Raw genomic sequence first — 27349 nt, 5'->3', positions numbered from 1 at the left:
CCATATTCAAAAGGTCATTCCTTGCATGCCCACCAGTCAACAACATCTTCTGAGGTTGAATTTAAATGTTTTGGTGACGTCAAGCGGCCATTGGAATTTTGGCAGTGGGGGGGCTACTATATAAAAACGTTGGGACAGAGAGGTAGGTAGYGYGGGGGGGGGGGGGGGGGGACAAGTGGAAAGATAAGATAGCGAAGAGTTGGTGTTTATTTAAGTAGTGTCATGTCTCTGGCACATACAGACAACAGGGTCCGGCAGACTGCCTGTATGGGAGCGGAACAACACCACCTCGGGAGCTTGAACAAAAATAGATCCAATTCAGCTTGGAGCAAGGTGGATTAGCACAGCTTCCTTTGTCTCGCCTGACACTTGTTCCCTTCTGTGTGGAATTTCTTGGAACTATGAGTAAACCAGAGACATTGGCCTCCTGCATTGCCAAGATGTACGAGGGGGGTAAATTGGACAATGCTGGGGCCCCTTCTGGAGCAATGAAAAAGCCAACTAACAGCCTGCTGAACAGCCTGGGAGGCATGGAGGTCAAGCTGAATCAGCTTGAGGTGAAGGTGGAGCAGATAGCCTGTAGCCAGACAGAGGTCCTCAGGAGGCTGGATATGGTGTGCCAGGGCATGGGGATGCTGGAGAAGGACCTGGCCCAGCTCAGAAAAGACAGGGACCCCCAGGCGGGGGACAGGGGCTCTCGTGGAGGTGGAGGGGACCCAGCCTTGTTCTCGGAGGTCAGGGTACTGTGTGGGGAGACTGTGGCACTGCTGAAAAACCTGCAGCAGGAGGGTAAATGGCAACGGGAGAAAATTGAAGGAATAGAGAGCTCGGTTTCGGCCGTGGACAAGCTCTGGGGATATGTGGGGGAAGTTTTCCGAAGCTCTAAGATAGTGGAGTTCATCTTGAAAGGCATRGTACCCTGGAGGAAACAGGGCCTACTGTACATCCAAGAGGAGGAGGAGGTCAGTGAGCTCATGCTAAAGCAGGCTGGCACATCTTTGCCATTTCAGAACTAAATGTGATGTCCTTAGGTGCTTGAAAATTTTGGAGTTATGGTTTTAACATTTTATAATCCGTTCTTTTGTGAGCCATTACCCACTTAATTTAACCTTTGGAAAGTACGCAGTGCATTCTGTACTGAGTGCACTGTCATTATGTTATGTTCTCACACTTTTTTTAAATACTTTCTCATTCAAATGGGAACATGAGTTCAAATTAGTTCATTTGCAGTATAGGATATGCAATGTTCATCCTGTTTAATTCACCAAATGATGTGGTGTAAAATAAAGGGAACGATTTCTCTTTTGAAAATGACTAATCCATGCTTTGGGCTTGMGGGAAAGGATTTCAATGTTCGTGATTTGACTACTATAACAGCATCTTTTGTTAAATGTTAACTCTCAATAAGTGGTCATTGCTATTTTCTTAGGGCAGGACCTAACATAATGAGGAAGTGTAAATTGAAGGTGGACGTTTGCCCAGTAAAATGTCAGTTGAAATCCCCAGTGCAAAGTGTTGCTACTATAGGAGCCTTGTGCAATGTCACTTAACCAGGCGACCTCTGTCACCGACTGTCTCTAGAATGTTTGTTCAGCTGTTGGGAAACAATGTGAGCTGTTTCAGTAATGTTACTGTCAAGATCAGGCTGTTTGCTAGCATTAAATCCAAAGTGAKACTGAAGTGAGAGGGATTTTTCCCATTGACTGTATGCTTTCCCCCCCAGCTCATGACAATTTAGGGTAAAGAATCTGGATTACATATAATGTATGAAGAATCTATTTTCTGATTCATATCAAAATTAGGTTCTCATCACAGGCATCTTGATAATCTTGACATTAAATACTAATGTTTGCTACCACATAAAGTAGCCTACTAACAAACTATTAGAAGGCAGATGGAACCAAATGCTGGTTATCTATTCGTTTGAACATATAATTAGGAATTAGAATAGTAATTCAATACGATCTTTTATTTTAAACTTTTTATTTTATCAGGGAGTCCCACTGAGACCAAGGTCTCTTTTACAGATGAGCACTAGAGAAAAGACACTTCAAAATGCAAGCAGAACGGAWAAACATGGTCATAAAAAACAAACACATTKATCAATAATAAAGCCCTCAATCAGCTTTCTGAATTGCCCTAGAGGCACCAAAATATTAAATTTAAAGTACATTTTWATATTAAATGTAAAGTACATTTAGAAGATTGTTCCACTAAYAGCTGATTTACCTAAGTCAGTAGAGAKCAAAGGAATTTCCAGAGTTAGCCGTCCCTGAGACCGGATGTGGTAACTCATATGTCTAAAGTTTAGTAAAGATGTTAGCTACAGTGGGAGTTTTTGTAAAAGGGCTTTATATATGAAAACATAGCAATGTATCAACCTTCGTGACATCAAAGAGCCAACCATTTTCTGGTTAGAGAATGCAGTGATGAGTACTTAAACTGTTGCCTGTAATGATAAACTGCATCTAACGGCTTTAATGAAGTGGCAGCTGCGTTCATATAGATGATGTCGCCATAGTCTAGTACCGATAGGAACGTCGACTGAATAATCTGCTTTCTACTATTTAGCGAGAGCCAGGACCTATTTCTACAGAAGAAGTCCATTTTTATTCTCAGCTTCTTAACTAACTCATCACAGTTTTTAAAAGACAGCTTTTCCTCTATCCAGATGCCCAGATATTTGTAAGCAGGYASACYATCAATATGGACACCATCAAAAGTGCATATGCGTAAATCATCACTCAAGAAAACATCCATCCTCCTGTGTGMCTCAGTTGGTYGAGAGAAAGAAGCRTGTAGATTATTTATTTTCAAGTTGTATATTATTGCATTTGCAACGCCTGGGTTGTGGGTTTGATTCCAATGGGGGACAAGTAAAAAAAAATGGTATGTATTACTACTGTAAGTTGGGTGTCTGCTAAATGACGTAAAGGTAAACAACATATACTTAGTTTTACCTGCAATACTAATTTCAGGTCAGTAGAGTTTTTCTGTAATACAATGTATGCAGACTGAATTTCAGATAGAGCCTGGTCAACCGTGGGGGGGGGGGGGGGGAGAGAGACAAGTCAATATTGTTAATGTAAACCATACAGGGCCCAGAACCCTGTGGGACACCTTTTTGTAATATCCAGGAAACCTGATTTAACACCATCAGTAGATACACAATGAGTTCTATCTGCCTAGTAATTTATTAAGCAGTTACATGCAGCCTGGTCTAGGCCAATTGAGGAAAGCCTTTGAATTAGCAGTGAGTGATCAACAGTATCAAAAGCCTTTGACAGGTCAATGAAGAGGGCAMCACAATGTTGTCTTTTATCCATACAGTTAACCACATCATTTATAACTAGGGTTGCAGCAGAGATAGTTTTTAGACCAGGTTAWAGCACTGACTGACGTACATTTAGAAAGCATTTCAAAGATAAGAAAGATCTTAGCTGAGAATTAAGGATTCTAATAGTTTAGCTAGGCAAGAAGGTTTAGAAATAGGGCGATTTTTTTATTATTTAGGTCACAAGCATCTCCACCTTTGTGAAGGGGGAGTACATGGGCCGCCTTTCAAACCTTGGGGATAGTACCAGATATAATAGTCAGGTAAAAAATARGGGTTAATTATTCAGGAGGGCAGAGAGCTGCAGCAAAAATGGGTCAAGCAAATCAGCCTCAGTGGATTTGTTTTACATCAATCTTTAACAAGGCATCTAGCACATCACAGATAGTAAATTGTTGAAATTAAAACAAGGATGCACTAGAATTTGATGGGTTCGCCATCCAGTCAGCTAGAAGCTGGCAAAGGGAYGCGCAGTCGATTGACTGACCAGGGTCAGTTAAACCACCAATTCTCTCAAATAAAACTAAAAAGCATCACTTATCCCATTCTTCTCAGTTATGATGCCAGAGTCAGACAGAACTTGTTTAGGCAGGGATGAAGAGGAATTTGTACGCTTCAGTGCATTTACTGTTTTACAAAATGTAGAAGGATCACCAGCAGGGTCAACGCTTAGGAAGTAGGTTGACTTAGCTTTCTTAATCGAGATAGTATCTGTTTCTTAYTTGTCTGAAAGATTGCCAATCCACTACAGAGTCAGTTTAACTTGCTTTGACCCAGGCCTGATTTCTCACCTGAATGAGCTTAGATAGCTCAGAAGAAAAACAAGAGTTAGATCTATCTTTGAATTGTTTAATAGGGGCGTGTTTATCTGCCAGAGGAATACATTTGGAGGATACATTTTCTAGAGCCAACTCAGGGTTAGAAATACAGGATACAGTGGCTCAATCAGAGTAGAACATGTCATGTATTGACCCTTGAGGAGAAACATTTAAAAAAAGTTCTGTTCTTAATTAAATGAGAATTAGTATTTTGCTGTTTCGTATCTTTAATACATACTATGGGACAATGATCACTGATATCATATGTAAATACCCCGCTAGACAAATATTTATGCGGGTTAGTAAGAATTAAATCAATCAAGGAGGAGTTAACAGGGTTTTTCACATTTAGCCATGTGGGTTTTGAGATCAATTGAGTGAGTTTAAAATCAATGCATATGCTCTTAAATTGATCTGAGGCCAGGGATAGCCAATCCAGATTCAAATCCCCCAAAATGACCAATAGCACCAATATACGTCTTGTAAAACAAGGCCACACAAGTACTCTAAAATCTCTACCAGGWACAGCCAGAAAAGGYGCCACTTAGCCCAATATTGGAATCCTTAGTCTAAGGACCTTACATGTTCTGTTTAAAGGGTGAATTGGCTGTGGAAGCCAAAARAGACAAATACAGTACTCCGTCTAAACGTGAATCGAGTGTCTACTTTGGTGAAGTTCTAGAAAAATAAATCCTCTACTTTCACATCACTTCAAAATACACACTTACTGTACACTGTTTTAACACCGTTGCAGCCAACGTTATTTTTCAGTGACAACACATTTGTGGCATCTGTCTTCCGTTTACACACAGCTGTTTGAAGATGCAGATAGCTAATTAGCACAGGTAGTCCACTCCCTCTACCGTCTGTTTTCCGTAAAAACAAGCACTGTAACATAATATGGCTAAGTTGGAACCCTAACGCTATAAAGGTGTGTACAAATTTGACTTCTGTTTTWTGAAAATTATTATATGAAAGGTTGCTGATTGGAAACAAAAATCCCCCCTATAGAAGGCGCCTTCGTCCAATGACTCTTATGTGTAGTGTAATGTAATGGAACTGAGAGTCAGGATCAAGGGCTACTAAGCAATGTGCTTCTGCCTCMGCATTGCTTGRTCTTAGGGGTTTGAGGCTCGGTAGCTGTAAAAAATAAAACTTTTGACTGCTGATGTACAAAGGGATTTATAAAATACATTTGACMAATAGATTGAAATGTCGATCTTTTTTGGGTGGAGATTAGAGGTCGACCGATTATGATTTTACAACACCGATTATGATTATTGGAGTACCAAAAAAAGCCGATACTGATTAATCGGCCGATTTTTTTATTTTAATTTTATTTATTTGTAATAATGACAATTACAACAATACTGAATGAACACTTTAATTTTAACTTAATATAATACAAAAATTAAATAAATTTAGCCTCAAATAAATAATGAAACATGTTCAATTTGGTTTAGATAATGCAAAAACAAAGTGTTGGAGAAGAAAGTAAAAGTGCAATATGTGCCATGTAAAAAAGCTAACGTTTAAGTTCCTTGCTCAGAACATGAGAACATATGAAAGCTGGTGGTTCCTTTTAACATGAGTCTTCAATATTCCCAGGTAAGAAGTTTTAAGTTTATAGGAATTATAGGACTATTTCTCTCTATACCACTTGTATTTCATATACCTTTGACTATTGGATGTTCTTATAGGCACCATAGTATTGCRAGTGWAACAGTATAGCTTCCGTCCCTCTCCTCGCCCCTACCTGGGCTCGAACCAGGAACACATCGACAACAGCCACCCGCGGCCCTTGCAGAGCAAGGGAACAACTACTTCAAGGTCTCAGAGTGAGTGACGTCACCGATTGAAACGCTATTAGTGCGCAKCCCGCWAACTAGCTAGCCATTTCACATCGGTTACACCAGCCTAATCTCGGGAGTTGATAGGCTTGAAGTCCTAAACAGCTCAATGCTTGAAGCACAGCGAAGAGCTGCTGGCAAACGCACGAAAGTGCTGTTTGAATGAATCTTAAAAAAAAAAAAATGTATATATATATTATTTAAATTTTACCACCTTTTCTCCCAAATTTTCATGGTATCCAATCGCTAGTAATTACTATCTTGTTTCATCGCTACAACTCCCGTACGGGCTCGGGAGAGACGAAGGTCGAAAGCCATGCGTCCTCCGAAGCACAACCCAACCAAGCCGCACTGCTTCTTAACACAGCGCGCCTCCAACCCGGAAGCCAGCCGCACCAATGTGTCGGAGGAAACACCGTGCACCTGGCCCCCTCGGTTAGCACGCACTGCGCCCGGCCCGCCACAGGAGTCGCTGGAGCGCGATGAGCGCGATGGAGCGCGATATCCCTACCGGCCAAACCCGGACGACGCTAGGCCAATTGTGCGTCGCCCCACGGACCTCCCGGTCGCGGCSGGCTGCGACAGAGCCTGGGCGCGAACCCAGAGACTCTGGTGGCGCAGCTAGCGCTGCGATGCAGTGCACTAGACCCCTGCGCCACCCGGGAGGCCCCTTGAATGAATGCTTACAAGCCTGCTGCTGCCTACCACCYCTCAGTCAGACTGCTCTATCAAATATCAAATCATAGACTTAATTATAACATAATAACACACAGAAATACGAGCCTTAGGTCATTAATATGGTCAAATCCGGAAACTATCATTTCGAAAACAAAACGTTTATTCTTTCAGTGAAATACCATTCCGTATTTTATCTAACGGGTGGCATCCCTAAGTCTAAATATTGCTGTTACATTGCACAACCTTCAATGTTATGTCATAATTATGTACAATTCTGGCAAATTTAATTAGGGTCTTTGTTTGGAATAAATGGTCTTCACACAGTTCGCAACGAGCCAGGCGGCCCAAACTGCTGCATATACCCTGACTGCTTGCACGGAACGCAAGAGAAGTGACACAATTTCCCTAGTTAATTCATGTTAGCAGGCAATATTAACTAAATATGCAGGTTTAAAAATATATACTTGTGTATTGATTTTAAAGAAAGGCATGGATGTTTATGGTTAGGTACACATTGGTGCAACYACAGTGCTTTTTTCGCGAATGCGCTTGTTAAATCATCACCCGTTTGGCGAAGTAGGCTGTGATTCAATGAGAAATTAACAGGCACCGCATCGATTATATGCAACGCAAGACAAGCTAGATAAACTKGTAATATCATCAACCATGTGTAGTTAACTAGTGATTATGTTAAGATTGATTGTTTTTTATAAGATAAGTTTAATGCTAGCTAGCAACTTACCTTGYCTTCTTGCCGCACTCGCGTAACAGGTAGTCAGCCTGCCATGCAGGCTCCTCGTGGAGTYCAATGTAATCGGCCAGAATCGGTGTCAAAAATGCCGAATTCCGATTGTTATGAAAACTTGAAATCGGCCCGAATTACTCGACCATTCCGATTAATCGGTCGACCTCTAGTGGAGARAGTGCAGTTTAATTTTGTGTTAGGCAGACAGATGGCCTCTATAATGAGAGCCAGTAAGGTATSCCGTGCGAACGCAGATCACAACAACATTGCTTCTTGCCCACCCATGCTATGACCCTGCGGTGTACTTCCAGGCCATATCCACTGCTGGCATCTCCCAGTTACTCATGGCTTAGTGTAAACTAATAACAGAGTCCAGCTGAGTCAGCCCAGTAGGCATCTGTTATCAGTTATGTGTTGTCATTTCAAATATGCCATACCAGTTCATCATTAATACTAAAAAGACCATGCCTCAATCATACTCCATYCCTCAAGTCCATGCCTGACGTATTGGCAATGTGGTGATGAGTGGATGTGAACAACATGTAGATAAGATATTTCAGCTTTTAACTTTTTTATTTATCCTGTTTGCTATATGTGGTTTATCTTGTTCAAACTATACCACATTGGTGGGAGAATGATTGTTAAACCTGATTGTGATGAAGTAGTAAGCAACAATATATATGAAAGATGTTCTCTTCCCTCAGAAAACTAAATCAGAAGATAGCAGAGTAAAGCCTAAAGTCACTCTTTGCGACCAGGGGACTCAGGTCCCGGAAGAGGGCTTACAAATCGCCACAGGTAAGCTGGACTTGTCTCTGTGTTATCTGTTGGCAWTGATACATATTTTTCAGTTAATGTTTTTCAATTTAATGTAATTTWWAAAAAATTAACCTTTATTTAACTAGGCAAGTCAGTTAAGAACAAATTCTTATTTACAATGACGGCCTACACCGGCCAAACCCGGACGACGCTGGCCAATTGTGCGCCTCCCTCTGGAACTCCCAATCATGGCCAGTTGTGATACAGCCTGGATCAATCAATCAATTAATCAATCAAACATTATTTGTACAGTGTGTGCAAAGCTGTCATCAAGGCGGCTACTTTGAAGAATCTCAAATATATTTTGATTTGTTTAACACTTTTTTTGGTTACTACATGATTCCACAACATGTAGAATCATGTCGTGTTGATAGTGTTGATTCATAGTGTTGATTTCTTCACTATTGTTCTACAATGGTAGAAAATAGTACAAATAAAGAAAAACCCTTGAATGAGTAGGTGTGTCCAAACTTTTGGCTGGTAATGTATATCCCATTTCTTACATCAAATGTGTTTTAAGGTGCTTTCAGTCAATGTTGACCAGTTACTGACAACTGCCTGGATGTTTTCTGCAAAGTTAATGTGAGTGGGTGGGGATCCCGTAAGCAAATGAGTGATTACTTGTGCTAATTCCTTTTGGTATATATGCTGCTGTTCTCCCACAGGTGACCAGAAGGCGGTAGAGCTCCCTGTAAAGGAAGCGAAGGCCGCAGACCATGGAGTGGAAGTCCCAACTCCTCCTGAGCCTGATCCCTGCAGTTCATCCGAAGCTCTCACCGAGGGCCCTGCAGTCGACGAGGCCTTATTCCCATCTACCAATAGTGATTGGGGTAGTAAAGGCTCTCGCAAGCCCAAAGAGGTCACCTTAAAGAGCAGAGGGCCCACCAGAGTCCAGACCTTCGCCCCTGATGTGGTCGTAGCTCAGGTGGAGGTCACCATCGAAGTGCTCTCTGAGCTGAGGAGGTAGGCTTTCACTGATTCTTAACCAATAGAAAATGCCAGGTATCCAAAGTGCAATCTCTCTTGTTATTAAGTGTTTCTTTTGTCAACAAATAGCCGTACCATTACTCCCAACAGGGTTATGAAAAGCGTGACAGGTGGATCTGTTGTGTTGACATCAATTGTCATCAAAGAGGTCTAACAAAGCACCTTCAATCACTGATGTACACTTTCAGCTAGAAATGTGAAAGCACAGGGGGGATTTAATAAATTATCCTCAAGCTAAACCCCACTGCTGCCTTTTCATGTCTCTAATGAAAGGGTTTCAAGTGGCAGTGGGCTCTCACTCTGAGTAGGGTGAGCAACATGAGGTACATGCTAATGGGGATAAAGAACATCAAAGGGTCCTTCTGTTGTTGCCATTTTTTTACATGCCTACTCTAAGTGGCATTTCAAGAATGGGGGTACTTAGGATGAGAATCAGTATCTCACTACTCATAGTAACAATATGAGTTATAGSCTATCTATATTTTGACCTGCGCTCTTGGAGCCAGGAGCATAATATTTTCACTGTACCCTGCAATTACATCTGCGTCCCTGTACATGTGACTGATAAACACACCCTAATCTAAAATGTAATCTAATATATTGCAGTCACGTTGGTTTCATTAGTTACATGTATATTCTGTTTCATTAATGAAGAAAAAGTSTAGGTCTATGCATTGTTCAAACATTGACTGTTTTGTAATGTTACTGTGTTGCTAGGACTCCTGATGTGACCATGATTTCGGTGAGCAGTGAGTTAGACAGTCAGTACATCAAAGTCAAGGAGACAGAGMTTCCACAAGGTCCAGAGCGCACTGTATCACAGCCACCTATCTCCACCACTGAGGAGCAACCGCTGGAGAAAGCCCCTGAAAGTGTTTCTCTTCCTTCCAAGAATGACACTCTCCCTCAAGAGGACTTTACAAAGGCTGCAGTCAGTCCTCAGGAGCCTGTTATCATTGTAACACCACCAACCCCATACAGCAGTGCGCTAACAAGCCCACTGCKTGTGGTCACCAAACCAGAGTCCGTAACGATTGTCCCCCAGGTCCAGCCTGAGCCGGTGGCGGCCACAGAGCAGCACAAACCTGTTCCACCTCAACCCGAGTCTGAGACAGTGAAAGACTCTGCAAAACAAGTTATCCCTCAGCCAACTCCCTCTTTAGTTGTTAAAAACCCTACAGCAGCTGCACAGGCGGCAGGCCTGGATGCACAACTTTTGGTCATAGGTAAGAAGTGCAATATCAATGTCATTTTCATCACAATATGGATTTCACAGCGTTATGTTACTGGGTGAAATGCAGTATGAAATATGCTCCTCATGGTCTGTCAATCTTCCAATAAGTCCACAGATCATTACCCATACCACCAAGCATATAATAAATCATGCTCCGGTGCTCTTCTTTTCCAGATGACTGCCCACCCTTGCCCGCTCCCTTTGAGCACCGCATTGTGAGTGCCAAGCAAGTCCCGATGGGCTCTTATTACGCTGTAAAGCCTAACGCGGTTCTMGGAGGGTGAGTCCTAATTCTTAAGGGCAACGAGAATGTGTTTACCGTACACACAGACTGTGGTGTTGCATATATTATTCCCATTATTGTTACCCCCCCAAACACAACATACTTACTGTAAGTGAGGGTTACCAACTGATATTCTACTGCTATAAATACACTGRCAGGTTGGCATCTACCCAATGATGTTGACTGACAGTAACGATGTAGAAAACACAAGAGGAGCAGCTTGCTGCAGCAGTGGTAACCAGGTGCAGCATTAGCAGATAAACAGGGCTAGCAGACTGACAGACTGTGCAGTATAGCATGATAGCAGGCGATGGGCAAAGCAAGGAGAGAGAGTACGTATCAGCAGCAGAGCTGAACAACTGGCAACAGAGACATGGCTAATCCCCCACAGAGTCTGCAAATAAGCACTGGCTTATTTTATGCTTGTCATGGACAGGGTTTATTTTGGGCAGGTGTTGAGTGGCCATTTGCATAGGGGCTTTTTAAAATCTCCATGGTCCATGTAGAGTAGAGTAGAGGTGCTCTCGCTACATAAAGAAGTTGGCTTAGTAAACTCTCCATGTGTGGCGGATGATGATATACCTCCAATGAAACCAGAGGAGTAAAACAGGTCCTTGGAGTATGTCTGCAAAGCCCTGACCGAGGTCAACGCAAAGGATACCCCTCAAGATTGACTGCTTGTGGGTCTGTGCTGTGCTCTTTGGTGCCTTTGTCGGGGTGTATGAAGCCTTGAGTTCTAGCATTTTAAAGGTTCTTCATAACCTGAAGCACAGATCACGAGAATACCACGTAGAGTCTGCTTGCGCGGCTAGGATGTATATATGTATGTTCATAAATGTCTATGAACAAATATTCATGTTCACACCTGTTMCTTTCACATGTACCCTACCGTTCAAAAGTTTGGGGTCACTTAGAAATGTCCTTGTTTTTGAAAGAAAAGCAAATTTTCTTATTTTTTGTCCATTAAAATAACATGAAATTGATAAGAAATAAAGTGTAGACATTGTTAATGTTGTAAATGACTATTGTAGCTGGAAATGGCAGATTTTTTAATGGAATATCTACGTACGAGTACAGGGGCCCGTTATCAGCAACCATCACTCCTGTGTTCCAATGGCACGTTGTTTTAGCTAATCCAAGTTTATCGTTTTATAAGGCTAATTGATCATTAGAAACCCTTTTGCAATTATGTTAGCACAGCTGAAAACTGTTGAGCTGATTAAAGAAGCAATACAACMGGCCTTCTTTAGACTAGTTGAGTTTCTGGAGCATCAGCATTTGTGGGTTCGATTACAGGCTCAAAATGTCCAGYTACAAAGAACTTTCTTCTGAAACTCGTCAGTCTATTCTTGTTCTGAGAAATYAAMGCTATTCCATGCGAGAAATTGCCAAGAAACTGATGATCTGGTACAATGCTGTGTACTATTGCTTCTTTAATCCAGCATAACAGTTTCAGCTGGCTAACATAAGGCAAAAGGGTTTTCAAATGATCAATTAGTCTTTAAAATGAAAACTTGGATTAGCTAACACAATGTGCCATGGAACACAGGAGTGACGGTTACGATAATGGGCCTCTGTACACCTATGTAGATATTCCAAAAAAAATCTGCCATTTCCAGCTTCAATAGCCATTTACAACATACAATGTCTACACTGTATTTCTGATCAATTTCATGTTATTTTAAGGACAAAATTATTAGAATTTTTTTCAAAAACAAGGACATTTCTAAATGACCCCAAACTTTTGAACGGAGCGTATGTAAAGTATCTACGCACTCATAAGTGTCCTTGTTTCCACAGGGGATTTTGGGCAGGTCCATAAGTGGCGCAAACTGTCGTCGGGCCTAATCCTCGCTGCGAATTGATCAAAGTAAAGGGAATGAGGGAGAGAGTAATGAAGTGGATATACACCAACAGACCTGTGGTCTTTGTACCCCTCCTCTCTCTGACTCCAACCTTACAACACCCACCCGACTCTCCTATGTTCCTGTCAAGTTATATTTATGAGGTTGATGTGGAGCAATTCTCTAGCCGGCAGATAAAGAGCTATCACACTTACAAACACGACCGGGTACACACAACACACACAACACACACACACCACACACACACAACACACACACACACACACCACATGCATACTAGCTCTCTCTATCTCAAAATAATAAATACTTTGCAACGAAGTTAAAGTTGCAATATCTAACTTTTGGGGTGAACTGACCAAATTCACATAGAAACTGAATTATTGATTGTTATTTTCATGAAATCAAGTTACAGCCGGGGTACAGTACACAATTTTCACCTGATGCTATCCCAGACAAGTTTTTGGAGATTAGAGACAAATCCAATGTCGTTGCCTACTCGGGGCGTGCGGCCGTCAAGCAGGACTCTCATTTAATGTGAGTGGYTCAGAGAAACAATCTGAGGGCTACCGATCTCGCCGCTGAGCAGTCCCAGACGTCCCAATATTTTCAAACGTGTTTGATTTTATCGGCGCAAAATCTMCAATGCTCTTGTCGTGTGAGATGTGCAACAACAATTTTTGTGAARGGTGATCAACAGTAGCCAATGAGCGCTCGCCAGAGAAGAAGCCAGTGAGATGACMTAGTATCACATCACCCAGAATGTGTACTCTCCTGCAGGAGCCATGACTACTACTAGTGTTTTATTATCCCTTATTTTACCAGGTAAGTTGACTGAGAACACATTCTSATTTACAGCAACAACCTCAGGAATAGTTACAGGGGAATGAATGAGCCAATTGGAAGCTGGGGATGATTAGGTGGACATGATGGTATGAGGGCCAGATTGGGAATTTAGCCAGGACACCAGGGTTAACACCCCTACTCTTACGATAAGTGCAATGGGATCTTTAGTGACCACAGAGAGTCAGGATACCCGTTTAACATCCCATCCAAAAGATGGCACCCTACAAAGGGCAATGTCCCCAATCACTGCCCTGGGGATTTTTTTTTTAGACCAGAGGAAAGACTMCCTCCTACTGGCCCTCCAACACCACTTCAACACCATTTGGTATCCCATCCAAGAACCGAACAGGACCGACCCTGCTTAGCTTCAGAGGCAAGCCAGCAGTGGGATGCAGGGTGGTATGCATTTGTACTTGCCTTTGACCAAAGCAAAAGTGTAAAATCYTTACAGCTATGAAGTTCAGAAGCAATGTTATTCAATTCAAAATGTTGSCTACAAATTTCAGCTCTGCCGTAGCAAGCGTGAATGTCTGACTGAAAACTTTTATGAGGCTGCTTTGAGCCACAGCTCATTCTAGCTACGTTAACAATCGAATCACATCATSATGTCATTGTTTTCACGAGACAGCATGGTGGTATGGAGAATCCTCATGACCAAGTGAAGAATCTTSTAGTGTGTGACACACCATATGTGCCAGATCGATTAGTGTGCAAGACAAATAAATACAGGAAAGAKGGTTGTTTAATGTGAGAGGTTCAGCGATGTTTGGATTTTGAAAGTAGTGTACACCCGGCATAAGAAGCGGTAGATKTGTTCTATGTGCGCTATTTCTATGCTTCCCGTTCATAKGTTTCATTTTTGCGTCTTTTAATTTTGGCTCTAAAACAGCTTCAAACAGCTGAAAATACAATATTTTMGGTTATTGAAAAGATATTTCACCGCAGTTTAGATGGTACAATGATTGTACACTATGCATTGCTTGTTRTGTCACATAAACTGAAAGACGGCGAACAATTATAATTTTAGCATCCAGGAAATGGGGGATTGATTTCTGCATTTTGCACTTTTAAAGAGCACATATTTACATACAGCATGCACCTYTGTCTCTTCTCTTAACCAAAATCCACCACGGCTCCCGTCGAGATTAATTTCACATCCTTCGCCTTCAACATGTGACTCGTATTGCACCTGCTAATCACCACACTCTCTTTATAAGCACTGTTTTAATTTTCTAACTTTGGCTTTTCTTCTGACCTTGCCTTTATTGACACATTGAARGAGTACAACAGAAAGCTGGTYTTGAATTTGTGATTAATAATGTATTTCTTAATCAATCAAAAACTTAGCTTTGGGRGTAGACTCCGAGACACTCAGCCATACACTGAGCAAAGTACGATGTTTCTTATGTCCAATATGTCATGTACTCATTTTGTTCAGAAGTAATTACGGGATTTCCATGGGAAATTGCTCTTAAGTACTCATACTAATCAGAAATATCCACTTTTCATTTGTTTCTTACTGGAATAATACCAGGGTTCAAGTACTTTTTTAGGGTATTTCAATTACTATCAAATATATTTTTTACTGTAAGAGACAAGTATTTGAATATTGGAATGTATTTGGAAATAAGCTTGGAAAGTATTGGCATGTATTTGAAAATGGTCAAATACACTGACTCAAATACACTCCCATGCATTTAACCCAGGTCGGTTAGGAATTTGAAATGATCTATTTGAAAATACTTTTAAATAGTAGGCTATTTATAAGTAGTTGATTGGGGCCACATTATTAGATGACTGACAGGGGGCGGTGTGTTGAAGTCACCATGCCTCCATTTTAGCACTCCCCCACCATTGTAAAACATATTTTGTAAGCTATAGAAATGCATTTACTAATGTCTACGTTCGTTTTGCCACATTTATTCTATTACAGACACCTTCATGTATACTTGAAAATGATAGTAACATTTTTTTTTTTTTTTACTAATGTCACTGTTCCCACTACAACAACAAAAATACTTAAATACATGTAATTTTAATCTTGAACATTTAATTGAAATACTGTAGAATTCCATTCATTCCTATGGAGGACTGTGCTTACTGGAGTGTGCCAATATGGTTGATCGGTGGCTTCAAAGCCTCTCACTGTCCACTACATAGCATCAGCAATCCAGGGTATATATTCATCATTGATTTGAACCCAGGTCTGCATAATACATTGTTCAATGAATGTGTTTACGGTATAGTGTCATATACATATAATTGATATGGGTATAAGCATGGGTATAAGTGGTTCGATTTTTTTTTCTTCTAAAATCATGAAATGTGATAGATTGTGATTWTCATTTTGCTGAGGTTGAGTGACTTCCTGCTCTCTCTTCTCTTACTTCCTCCCACCGGGTAACAAAGGATGAAGTGAAGAATGAAATAGGGGTGATGAACCAACTTAACCATGTGAACCTGATTCAGCTTTATGATGCCTTTGAGTCACGGACAAACCTTACGCTTATTATGGAGTAGTAAGTCATTATTCTCATGAAGTCAGTATTTAGAAATTGCAACTCTAATAGCACCACCTATCTGCATTTCATGTGGGTAAGGCAAACACTGTTCCAGGCTACAAAGCATTGTTTTAGTGGAATTAACCTCTATGCCACTCAATTTCCTCTTTGCTTCTTGCACAGTAGAACAATATCACTTTTACGGCACTGACCAGCTCCCTGTCTTTGCAGTGTGGAAGGTGGTGAGTTGTTTGACCGGATCGTTGACGAGAACTACCAGCTGACAGAGCTGGATGCCATCGTGTTTATGAGACAGATCTGTGAGGGGGTACAGTACCTCCATCAGCAATACATTCTCCATTTAGACCTCAAGGTAAAAATCATATACTATACATAGAATATATTGCAAGACTTGTTAGTTCGACATGGATTTTAATTATATTACGTATCACCCTGGTGTAAGGATTCTTACATGCGCTCCTTATTTCCTCTCAGCCAGAGAACATTCTTTGTGTCAACTCCACAGGGAACCAGATCAAGATAATAGACTTTGGTCTGGCCAGAAAGTACGTTTCTCAATATTTTCTCCATTAAGTGACAAGAGCTGTTTTAATCTACAAATCACATCTATTGACATCTCCCTTTTTCTATCATCCTCAATTGAGTAGCCAATGAGGTAGTCATGGTAACAGTCACCCAGTAGACAGGTTGGTGAAAAGTAGGCCATCTCTGTAACTCTGAGTCTCCACCCATGACGCTCTGTTGTAATAGGTGAGACCTTTATGTTCCCATTGTTCAAATGTGCCCTTCTCCCCGCAGGTACAGACCCAGAGAGAAACTAAAGGTCAATTTTGCACTCCAGAATTTCTGGCTCCTGAGGTGGTCAACTACGACTTTGTCTCATTCCCAACGGACATGTGGAGTGTAGGAGTCATTACTTATATGCTGTGAGTATTACACACACACACACACCACACACACACACACACACACACACCACCACACCACACACACACACACACACACACACACACACACACCACACACACACACACACACCACACACACACACACACACACACACACAGAGAGAGAAAACACCTCCGCTTGACAAATACACTCACCACACACCTCTGCTAGCAGCAGCATCAGTCCATACTTTAACACGTGGAGCTGTGGAGGAGCTATAGGAGGATGAGCTCATTGTAATGGCTGGAATGCAATAAATGGAACAATATCAAACACATCAAACATGTGGAAACCACATGCTCCATTCCATGAATTCCATTCCAGCCATTACAATGAGCCTGTCCTCKTATAGCTCCTCCCACCAGCCTCCTCTGYTGTAACATGAGGATCTGATCTGTTGTAAAGGGTCAACCAATGGTATCCTAGCCACTGGAAACATGCTTGCCATCCATCTATAAACGCATGTTTGTCTCTTGTCACTCACACTAGCACACTGTTCAGCTATTACTAAATTCATACCCACTGCTGCCCCCTCGCAATGTTGCCTGTCAGCCTCAACCATGGCCCTGAATGAACTGTGTGCATCCCAATGGTCGCCTGTCTTTTCTCAGGACCCGGCAGATTCAATTAATGCTAATAACCGGACAGCTGTCCAAGGAGATTTAGGAGGGTTCGCTCAAAATAAGAAAGTGTGGCTGTCCTACTATGCCGCCAGCTTGCCTGAATACCTAGCACTACCCAGGGCTCCATGGTGCTAATTTAATTATTCTATTCTATTTAGAGTAAGCATCAGCATGTGAGTGTGTTTTGTTTCAATTTCTCTGGAACGTGGCACGTACATCMGCTCCTTCGTAACCATTGCCCACAGTCTTTGTGTTGAAGTGTGGTATGGGTCTAAGATTCATATTCTCAAACTTCGTATTTACATGCCTSGCCCATACTTTTCAMTCCATGCAACAGGGCACTGAGGCYGAGCTCTCTGTAGCATCATGACTTTGATGACTGCTTTGTCTTTCTAATGAGTGAATGTATAGAAGGACTGTATGAAAATGTGACTAACCAAGAATATCTCCCTGTTTTAATAGTCTGAGTGGACTGTCTCCATTCCTGGGGGACAACGATGCAGAGACTATGAACAACATCCTTCACGCCAACTGGGATTTTGATTCAGAGGCATTTGAGAATGTCACAGAGGAAGCTAAGGACTTTGTTACCAGACTGCTGATTCCAACTAAATGGTATGTATACTACATCTTCCCTACAATTCATGTTCTATTCATCTAAACTCAGCAAAAAAACTGRAAACTGCGTTTATTTTCAGCAAACTTAACGTGTAAATATTTGTATGAACATAACAAGATTCAACAACTGAGACATAAACTGAACAAGTTCCACAGACATGTGTACTAACAGAAATTGAATAATGTGTCCCTGAACAAAGGGGGGGTCAAAAGTAACAGTCAGTATCTGGTGTGGCCACCAGCTGCATTAAGTACTGCAGTGCATCTCCTCCTCATGGACTGCACCAGATTTGCCAGTTCTTGCTGTGAGATGTTACCRCACTCTTCCACCAAGGCACCTGCAAGTTCCGGTACATTTCTGGGGGGAATGGCCCTAGCCCTCACACTCTGATCCAACAGGTCCCAGATGTGCTTAATGGGATTGAGATCTGGGCTCTTCGCTGGCCATGGCAGAACACTGACATTCCTGTCAGAATGAGCAGTATGGCTGGTGGCATTGTCATGCTGGAGGGTCATGTCAGGATGAGCCTGCAGGAAGGGTACCACATGAAGGAGGAGGATGTCGTCCCTGTAATCCACAGCGTTGAGATTGCATGCAATGACAACAAGCTCAGTCCGATGATGCTGTGACACACCGCCCCAGACCATGACAGATCCTCCTCCTCCAATCCTGCTCCAGAGTACAGGCCTCGGTGTAACGCTCATTCCTTCGACGATAAACGCAAATCRGACCATCACCCCTGGTGAGACAAAACCTTGACTCGTCAGTGAAGAGCATTTTTTGCCAGTCCTGTCTGGTCCAGCCGATGGTGGGTTTGTGCCCATAGGCGACGTTMCCGGTGATGTCTGGTGAGGACTTACAACAGGCTTACAAGCCCTCAGTCCAGCCTCTCTCAGCTTATTGCGGACAGTCTGAGCGCTGATGGAGGGATTGTGTGTTCCTGGTGTACCTCGGGCAGTTGTTGTTGCCGTCCTGTACCTGTCCTGATGTACCGATCCTGTGCAGGTGTTGTTACACGTGGTCTGCCGCTGTGAAGATGATCAGCTGTCCGTCCTGTCTCCCTGTAGCGCTGTCTTAGGCATCTCACAGTACGGACATTGCAATTTATTGCCCTGGCCACATCTGTAATCCTCATGCCTCCTTGCAGCATGCCTAAGGCACATTCACGCAGATGAGCAGGGACCCTGGGCATCTTTCTTTTGGTGTTTTTCAGAGTCAGTAGAAAGGCCTCTTAGTGTCCTAAGTTTTCATAACTGTGACCTTAATTGCCTACCGTCTGTAAGCCGTTAGTGTCTTCATGACTGTTCCGCATGTTCATTAATTGTTTATGGTTCATTGAACAAGCATGGGAAACAGTGTTTAAACCCTTTAAAATTAAGATCTGTGAAGTTATTTTGATTTTTACAAATTTTCTTTGAAAGACTGGGTCCTGAAAAAGGGACGTTTCTATTTTTGCTGAGTTTATATTGTTTTCCACTCTTTGTCCTCCCCACTCAATCATGGCTGTAGCACCATCTCATTTAGTAAAACGAAAAGGCCTATTGTTTATGTAAGGCAGGAATATTCCAACTGAATGCACCTCATTGCCACTGAATCACAATCGGACTGTTGATGGTTCATTTTGCCATTTGTCTAAATGGGTTATTTGAATATGTGCCATCAAATCCAAATGAGTTGAATAAACAGGATATAYAAGGTCAATAGAAAGTAGCACATTTGAGTCACATTTAAATGCAAACTACACTGCCAGGGCCTGAGTGAGTTGTGTGTGTGCTCCCACACTGGACTGTTCACTGAGTGGTCAGCTGGCAGGAAACAACGACAGCCCGGATTGCAGATGGCAACAGCCACCTTGTTGTTCTTTCTGTGCTGTGTCACCGTTAATGATCTGGTCATTCCTAATCGGGGCACTCAGTCGTGTGTTATTCACCCCAACACCCACTATCAGCCATGGTGAAAAGGATCATAGTGGGCTCATCATTAGCCTCCCTCTGTAGGCTTCTTTTCTTTCCAGGGAATGGGTACATCTCTGCTGTTAGCAGCAGCTATTTCATGATAGGCTACCAGCATTAGATGAGGCATGGGTTACAGYGAATGTTTTCARCCCATAATGGCAGCGGCATTGAAAACTCTGTTTATAAACAGAAAGGATTAATACGGTTTTGGAAGTTGTATCGCATCGTGTAAAATTATAGTCAACCAATTCTCTTGATGAATGTCCATTTTGTCCGTCAACCTATGTGTKTTGATACTCCTATCCTGGGTCTGTATTGTAGCAGTCGACTCAGTGCAACTGGCTGCATGAAGCATGCCTGGCTGAACAATCTGGAGGATAAAGCCAAATTACACCAGGTGCGGCTCAAGTCCCAAGTCAAGCTCCAGCGCTACCTGGCCGCTCATAAACAGTGGAAGGTGAGGACTGAAGCCTGTTACACATGTTCCCATGCGTCCCATCATAGGTCTACACATTGCATCTGTGTTACAGTGAATTGTCTGAATAATATTTTTTTGTAGGAAAGTGATCTAAATTCAATTATTCTACTTCCTTGCAGAAACACTTCTATGTGGTTGCTGCAGCCAACAGGCTGAAGAGGTTTCGCCAGAATCATCCCATAAACACTGTATAGCAGTGAGAAGACTGTCAAAGACTGAGTAGTTGTACCTCCATGGCAGGCATTACTGCCATTTGTGCTAGTTGGACTGAGGCAACAGAACAGGACGTGATCTGCAACAGTGTCTGGCATTGGTATGCAAATTGCAATGATGGACATTGAAGTGTACTGTAGTATTCTAATCACTTTTTATACTGTACAGTGCACAACTTTGTGCGGTCTTCCTGTTAGTGCTTACTAAATTACCCTGGGCTCACAGTGCGCTTCAAGCAGGTAGCTTACTACTTACTTACTTCGGTMTAATTGTTTATTTAATGACAACTCCTACTGACATGTTTGAACTGCTTTGCTGAATGTACATCACGTTGAAATCACAACGACACGTTTACAAGGCTTTCATTTTTGGTTTATTTAATATGGTAAGGGAATCTTTACAAATCACACAGATGACCTTGTCTTGTCAATCTTTCCTTCTATGAAGGCTTTGAATGGGCTACTTGCTTGCATGCTACACAACCTGACTGACAGTACGGTGTTCCCATAGAGCATTATTTTGTGACAGTGTCCCCACCTCCACTTGAACTCACCAAGAATAACTCAATGACTATAAATGTTAATTTATTAAAATAAGTGAAGCCACAAATGGCCAGACTTATACTATTGTCAGTAGTCTGGCGCAGTGGAATCGCCATAACACCCATWAACACAAATGCTTRCAATGGTTTTTCCGCCATTCATTTTTCACATTGWGAATTTTTTTATTTAACTAGGCAAGTCAGTTAAGAACAAATTCTTATTTCCATTGACGGCCAAACCCTAACCCATGATGATGCTGGGCCAATTATGCCCTATGGGACTCCCAATCACAGACGGTTGTGATACAGCCTGAAATCAAACCAGGGTCTGTAGTGACGCCTCTAGCACTGAGATGCAGTGCTTTAGACCGCTGCYCCACTTGAATGACAATTCTAATTAAATTGTGTGTTAGATGTAGGCTTACCTTGGCGTGACGTTTTGATAGCTGTGTAATTCTCTCGGAGGTGAGTCATCAATATATTTGCCACAATTTACTCATTCGCAATGCTAATTATTGATAAAAGTCACCTTGTTCGAGAGAGATGTCTGGTTATCAAAACGTAGGAAGTAGTTCTAAAATCCCAGATGGAAAAATGAATGGTGAAAAAAACTATTAGAACCATTTCCAACTCATACTGTGGTCTGTCTAAATAAAAACAGTTGCTAATGCCAACTGGTAAGACTGTCTATCATCCAACATAAATTGTGAATGCCAAAACGCCACAGAATGTTAATCTTAACTGTACAAATCCAACACATTGACCAGCAACAGCACAGCAGAATTCTCTTAAAGTAAGTCTCATACACTGCCACTGAGGGGCAGAAAAGGCAAAGTACTGTACGGAATACAAACATATCATGCTTGCTTACAAGGGTAAGGCTTATAGCATAAAACAACCATGGTTGAAACAATAAACCATGATAAAATAAATTATTTAAAAAACGAATAAAAACACCTTTCAGGTAACTTTCTCCAYAATCTGAAGTAAGCTCATATGTGCTTCATTACTAGACATGCACTTGCTCATTAGAGTTCACATGCAAAGAAAACGAGAGCTCCAGCCTCACTACTCAGCACTAGACAGCATTTTCACTGATCACAAGCCCAAGGTTGTGAAAACATTTCCACTTTATGGCTGAGCTGACTATCAAATMAACTTTTATGCATTGGCTTTAAGGGCATTTTCCAAGGTTCTTCGCTTCCACTCTTCGTAATCCTGTGTAGCGCACTCCTCAGAGTCCTCTTTCTGCTGCTTGTGAGATGTCGGCAGGTCTTCCTCTGAAAGGGAGGAGGAAAGGGCCTTGATAGACAGCACAAAATATTCCCTCGAACACTGTTTTAACCCCGCAATACAGCAAAGATTAAGAGTTACACTTTTCTAAGGACATAATCAGGAATTTGCTATGGTTATTATTTGGTCACACTTACCTTCCTCTTTTTATCCTATACTTTCTATGAGTGTGTCTTTTCTGTGCCGTTTTAACTGGCTTCTTCTATTGGGGGAAAAAATCAAGAGATACTTAAAGATCATACCTGGGAGAGAGGACCATACCTGAACTCACTCTACCTACTGCCAGCAGAAACTGATTTCAGCCACAACATTCGGAGATTACTTGTAATAGGCATGTTGTACGTAGCGATCGGGACATCCCTGATTGGGAGACCAACTCACTGAAGTTTTCAGTCCTAAAATAGAACATCCACTCTCTCCCACCAGGCTGTAACCACGACAACAATGAGAGAGAGGAATGACCTAGATTCTCTTTTCACCCAGGAAAGTAAAAATCCACACACTAGGGGCAAAAGTACAAATGGCCACTATGAAAAAGGCCACAATAATTCAAACCCCAGCTTTCTGAATCGTATGTCACAAAAAAAAGGTATTGTTAATTAACAGAACGTTATTGCTCGGAAGTACGTTTTTAAATCCAAAGGCCCTTACTGGGCATTCACCCATTTCCCACCATATGTTAGTCAAACCCCTTTATCATATGACAGCAGACTTACTGCAGATGTCCTGTCCCAGTTTCTGGAGCTGGGTGCACAGCCTGTCAAAGATTCCTTTTAGCACCAGATGACGCTAACAGCCTCCTGTCCACTTTGATCTTCAAGCATCTGGAGAGATGTCCATGGGGATAGTGATTAGGTTTCATTAATAATCAGTGTTACTGTTTCTCCATAAACCATTCGACCTGATTATAATGGTTTATGGAGAAACAGTGACAGAAATACCGTAACACTCACTTGCATGCAGCGTTCAAAGCAGTTGTAGTGAAGAGTGGTTTTGACAGGTCCACATCTTTTTGCTGAGCAGCAGGAAGGCTCGCTTCATACCTGGAACATAAACATGGATTAATCTTATTAAATTAAAATATTTACATTGACAAATGTATGATATTTMGGACGGTGTCTTGTTCAGGAGAGAAGACTTGCTGAAAATAGTAGTTTACAAAATATTTGAAGAATAGTTGTGTGTTGGCCAGAGTAGGCTACTCTTCAAGTTCTCACCGTTCTAGTATTTGGGTTGCTACTTTGATTGCATCCATGCACCCAAACTGAACAGCAAGGTCTCTGAGTCCTAGGTGAGACTCGAGGCCAAGCATGCATTCATTCTCAGGCCTTCAGATTGCTTTGACACTGCTTCTTGTTCAACCCGGATAATTTGACGTCATATTCCTGAAGGAATAGCACAAAACCAGTATTCATAGGGCACGTTACCTGAGCAACACACCGAGGTAAAGACAGTTTCAGGTTGAATATTCAACGGATATTCGCCTGTAGTTTTCCTTAGTCCACCAACAGCAGTTAGGGACCGTCAACATAGTGACAAATCACATTTTTCAAATTTCAATAGCTCTTTAACCATTACTCCAAACACTTTCAAAATTGGTTGTAGCTAACCCGATGGCATAGACGCACATTGCACACCCTTTAGTTTGTCCATTTTCATCTCACATGGTTTTCCATAAATGTTTCAAAATGTAGAATTTCAATAGCTCCTTGGTCATGTGACCTAGTGACTTCAAACAAGGTTCAGAATGTCCACTCAGTGGGCCTACACATTGCACACCCTATAGTTTGTCCATTTTCATCTCACATGATTTTAAAATAATTTTCAAATGTAGAATTCCAATAGCTCCTTAGTCATGTGATCTGGTAACTTCAAACAAGTTTCAGAATGTCCACTCAGTGGGCCTACACATTGCACACCCTTTAGTTTGTCCATTTTCATCTCACATGAATTTTCCGTGAATTTTTCCAAATGTAGAATTTCAATAGCTCCTTGGTCATGTGACCTAGTGACTTCAAACAAGGTTCAGAATGTCCACTGACTACCCTTCTATAGTACACACCCTTTAGTTTGTCCWTTTTCATCTCACAAGATTTAAAATAATTTTTRAAAATGTAGAATTTCAATAGCTTCTTGGTCATGCGACCTAATGTCCGCTGACTACCCTTCTATATTGCACACTCTTGTTTGTGTACTGTAAAATCACGCGGTGTAACGTACATTTTTCATAGTTTCAAATTTGCAATAGCTCCTTGGTCATGTCAATTACACACCTAAGAAGCGTGCAGTGGATATACACCCATATTGCATAACCTCTAGTCATGTATTTCTATATTGTGTTACATTATTATTCGTTTGACAATTAGGGGGTTCAGTCCAGTGTTTGTTGTGTTTACCCTTTTCTTTAATATTTATCTACAGTAATTGGAGTTCTAAGTACTTATTTCCCTGTTTTTTTTTATTTTTCCACAGTATTTAACAGTGATAGACAGATAATATCTCCTTTCGTCGTTACTATCAACCATAAAGAAAAGGGCAAAGTACGAGAGAATTATAGACCTTTAATCTTTTCCAACATGTCAACAGACACTTAACTTCAATAAGTATGAAACATTTCACCGTGTTAACTTTCTCTTTATCCCTGGTTGATGTACATGTCAGAGCCTCTTCAGTGTGGATGGGGTATAGCATACATTTTCAACAACAAAGACTGCACTTCCAGTTTGTGTTCTTTACTCTGTTGAACTCTTTTGTCTTCATTCCTAGGCACAGCACATGGAACCTCAGTTGGCATGCAAACATTCAATCAAAACAAAGTGTAACACGTTATAATAATATCAAATATCAATGCAGAATGACGAATTAGCCATCCATTGTGTTATATCATAAATTGTCTTACATGCCGTCACTGTTGTCAAAAGATTATAAACATGTTAAATAAAGTTACAACCCAGTCAGTCTTTGGCCACATCCAGGTTCTTTATCAGTGGCACACATGAAGCAGTTGTTGGCTTTGTTGAACTCTGAAATCATAGGCATGAACTAAACCTATGGCTGTCCGACACAACTACATAAAAATCAAGAATTCACATTTACTTTGAATTAAATGTCATTACCAGACATTTTTAGTATATCCTCAGCCATTTCTTTTCGCAGTTGCTCCATGTGTTTTTGAAGGTTCCATATCAATTTGGGAGGGGATGTTGGGGAAGTTCTGTGCAACTTCCTTGGCGATCTACACCAAACAATAAAATAGAGTTTTTTACCTAATTGTCACATAATACATAACCATTCATTATTGAGAATATAACTATCTAACCTGCATTATAAAGACCCCACAGCTGAAGGTGTCCTGCTGCATGGTGTGAGTTATTTCCCCTCCTTTCCACTTTATGTCCACCCAGTCGTCTTTTCCATGCAGGATCTTCTCATTTTGAAGTATTCTCTTTTTTATGTAAAAATAATGGAATTATGATTAGTATAGGCAAATGAATACACAATCCAAATTTGTATGCTGTTTTCCTTATCACTATAATCTAGTAGTAATTATTTATTAGTAGAGGTAATTTCCTTTATGCTCCATTCTACACACAGCCTAAATTATAGGCACTGAACCATTTACAGGACAATAAAAGTAGCATATAGGATCCAACCCTATCACAGAGTGAATAAATGTACAGTCGTGGCCAAAAGTTTTGAGAATGACACAAATATACATTTTCACAAAGTCTGCTGCCTCAGTTTGTATGATGTCAATTTGCATATACTCCAGAATGTTATGAAGAGTGATCAGATGAATTGCAATTAATTGCAAAGTCCCTCTTTGCCATGCAAATGAACTGAATCTCCAAAAAACAAAGCCACTGCATTTCAGCCCTGCCACAAAAGGACCAGCTGACATCATGTCAGTGATTCTCTCGTTAACACAGGTGTGAGTGTTGACGAGGACAAGGCTGGAGATCACTCTGTCATTCTGATTGAGTTCGAATAACAGACTGGAAGCTTCAAAAGGAGGGTGGTGCTTGGAATCATTGTTCTTCCTCTGTCTATCATGGTTACCTGCAAGGAAACACGTGCCATCATCATTGCTTTGCACAAAAAAGGGCTTCACAGGCAAGGATATTGCTGCCAGTAAGATTGCACCTAAATCAACAATTTATCGGATCATCAAGAACTTCAAGGAGAGCGGTTCAATTGTGTTGAAGAAGGCTTCAGGGCGCCCAAGAAAGTCCAGCAAGCGCTAGAACCGTCTCCTAAAGTTGATTCAGCTGCGGGATCGGGGCACCACCAGTACAGAGCTTGCTCAGGAATGGCAGCAGGCAGGTGTGAATGCATCTGCATGCACAGTGAGGCAAAGACTTTTGGAGGATGCCTGGTGTCAAGAAGGGCAGCAAAGAAAGCCACTTCTCTCCAGGAAAAACATCAGGGACAGACTGATATTCTGCAAAAGGTACAGGGAGAGGACTGCTGAGGACCGGGGTACTGTCATTTTCTCTGATGAATCCCTTTTCCAATTGTTTGGGTCATCCGGAAAAAAGCTTGTCCGGAGAAGACAAGGTGAGTGCTACCATCAGTCCTGTGTCATGCCAACAGTAAAGCATCCTGAGACCATTCATGAGTGGCGTTGCTTCTCAGCCAAGGAGTTGGCTCACTCACAATTTTGCCTAAGAACACAGCCATGAATAAAGAATGGCTACCCAA

The 27349-nt window shown here is 41.6% G+C and overlaps 1 protein-coding gene and 1 long non-coding RNA gene across 2 annotated transcripts; one reads left to right on the top strand and one right to left on the bottom strand.

Moving 5' to 3' along the window:
• The first annotated feature begins 181 nt into the window (after positions 1 to 181).
• Positions 182 to 22043, top strand: LOC111974415 (myosin light chain kinase 3-like). Its single transcript, XM_070447275.1, is given in 15 exon segments — positions 182 to 962; positions 8130 to 8223; positions 8910 to 9207; positions 9949 to 10457; positions 10640 to 10745; positions 12532 to 12605; positions 12608 to 12639; positions 15866 to 15975; positions 16189 to 16330; positions 16453 to 16523; positions 16777 to 16808; positions 16811 to 16904; positions 18012 to 18164; positions 20445 to 20580; positions 20721 to 22043. Coding segments are annotated over 15 exon segments (2487 nt in total). The 5' UTR covers positions 182 to 401; the 3' UTR covers positions 20796 to 22043.
• LOC139028833 (uncharacterized) lies at positions 21171 to 23080 on the bottom strand. Its single transcript, XR_011481067.1, has 2 exons — positions 22786 to 23080; positions 21171 to 22635 (listed from the first exon to the last, which is right to left on the bottom strand). It is a non-coding gene; the product is annotated as an uncharacterized lncRNA (long non-coding RNA).
• Between the last annotated feature and the right edge of the window lie 4269 nt (positions 23081 to 27349).

The sequence above is a fragment of the Salvelinus sp. IW2-2015 genome, linkage group LG15, assembly GCF_002910315.2.
Source record: "Salvelinus sp. IW2-2015 linkage group LG15, ASM291031v2, whole genome shotgun sequence".
Lineage (NCBI taxonomy): Eukaryota > Metazoa > Chordata > Actinopteri > Salmoniformes > Salmonidae > Salvelinus > Salvelinus sp. IW2-2015.
Note: the sequence above shows the minus strand (reverse complement) of the source record. Positions and strands in the feature narration are given on the sequence as shown.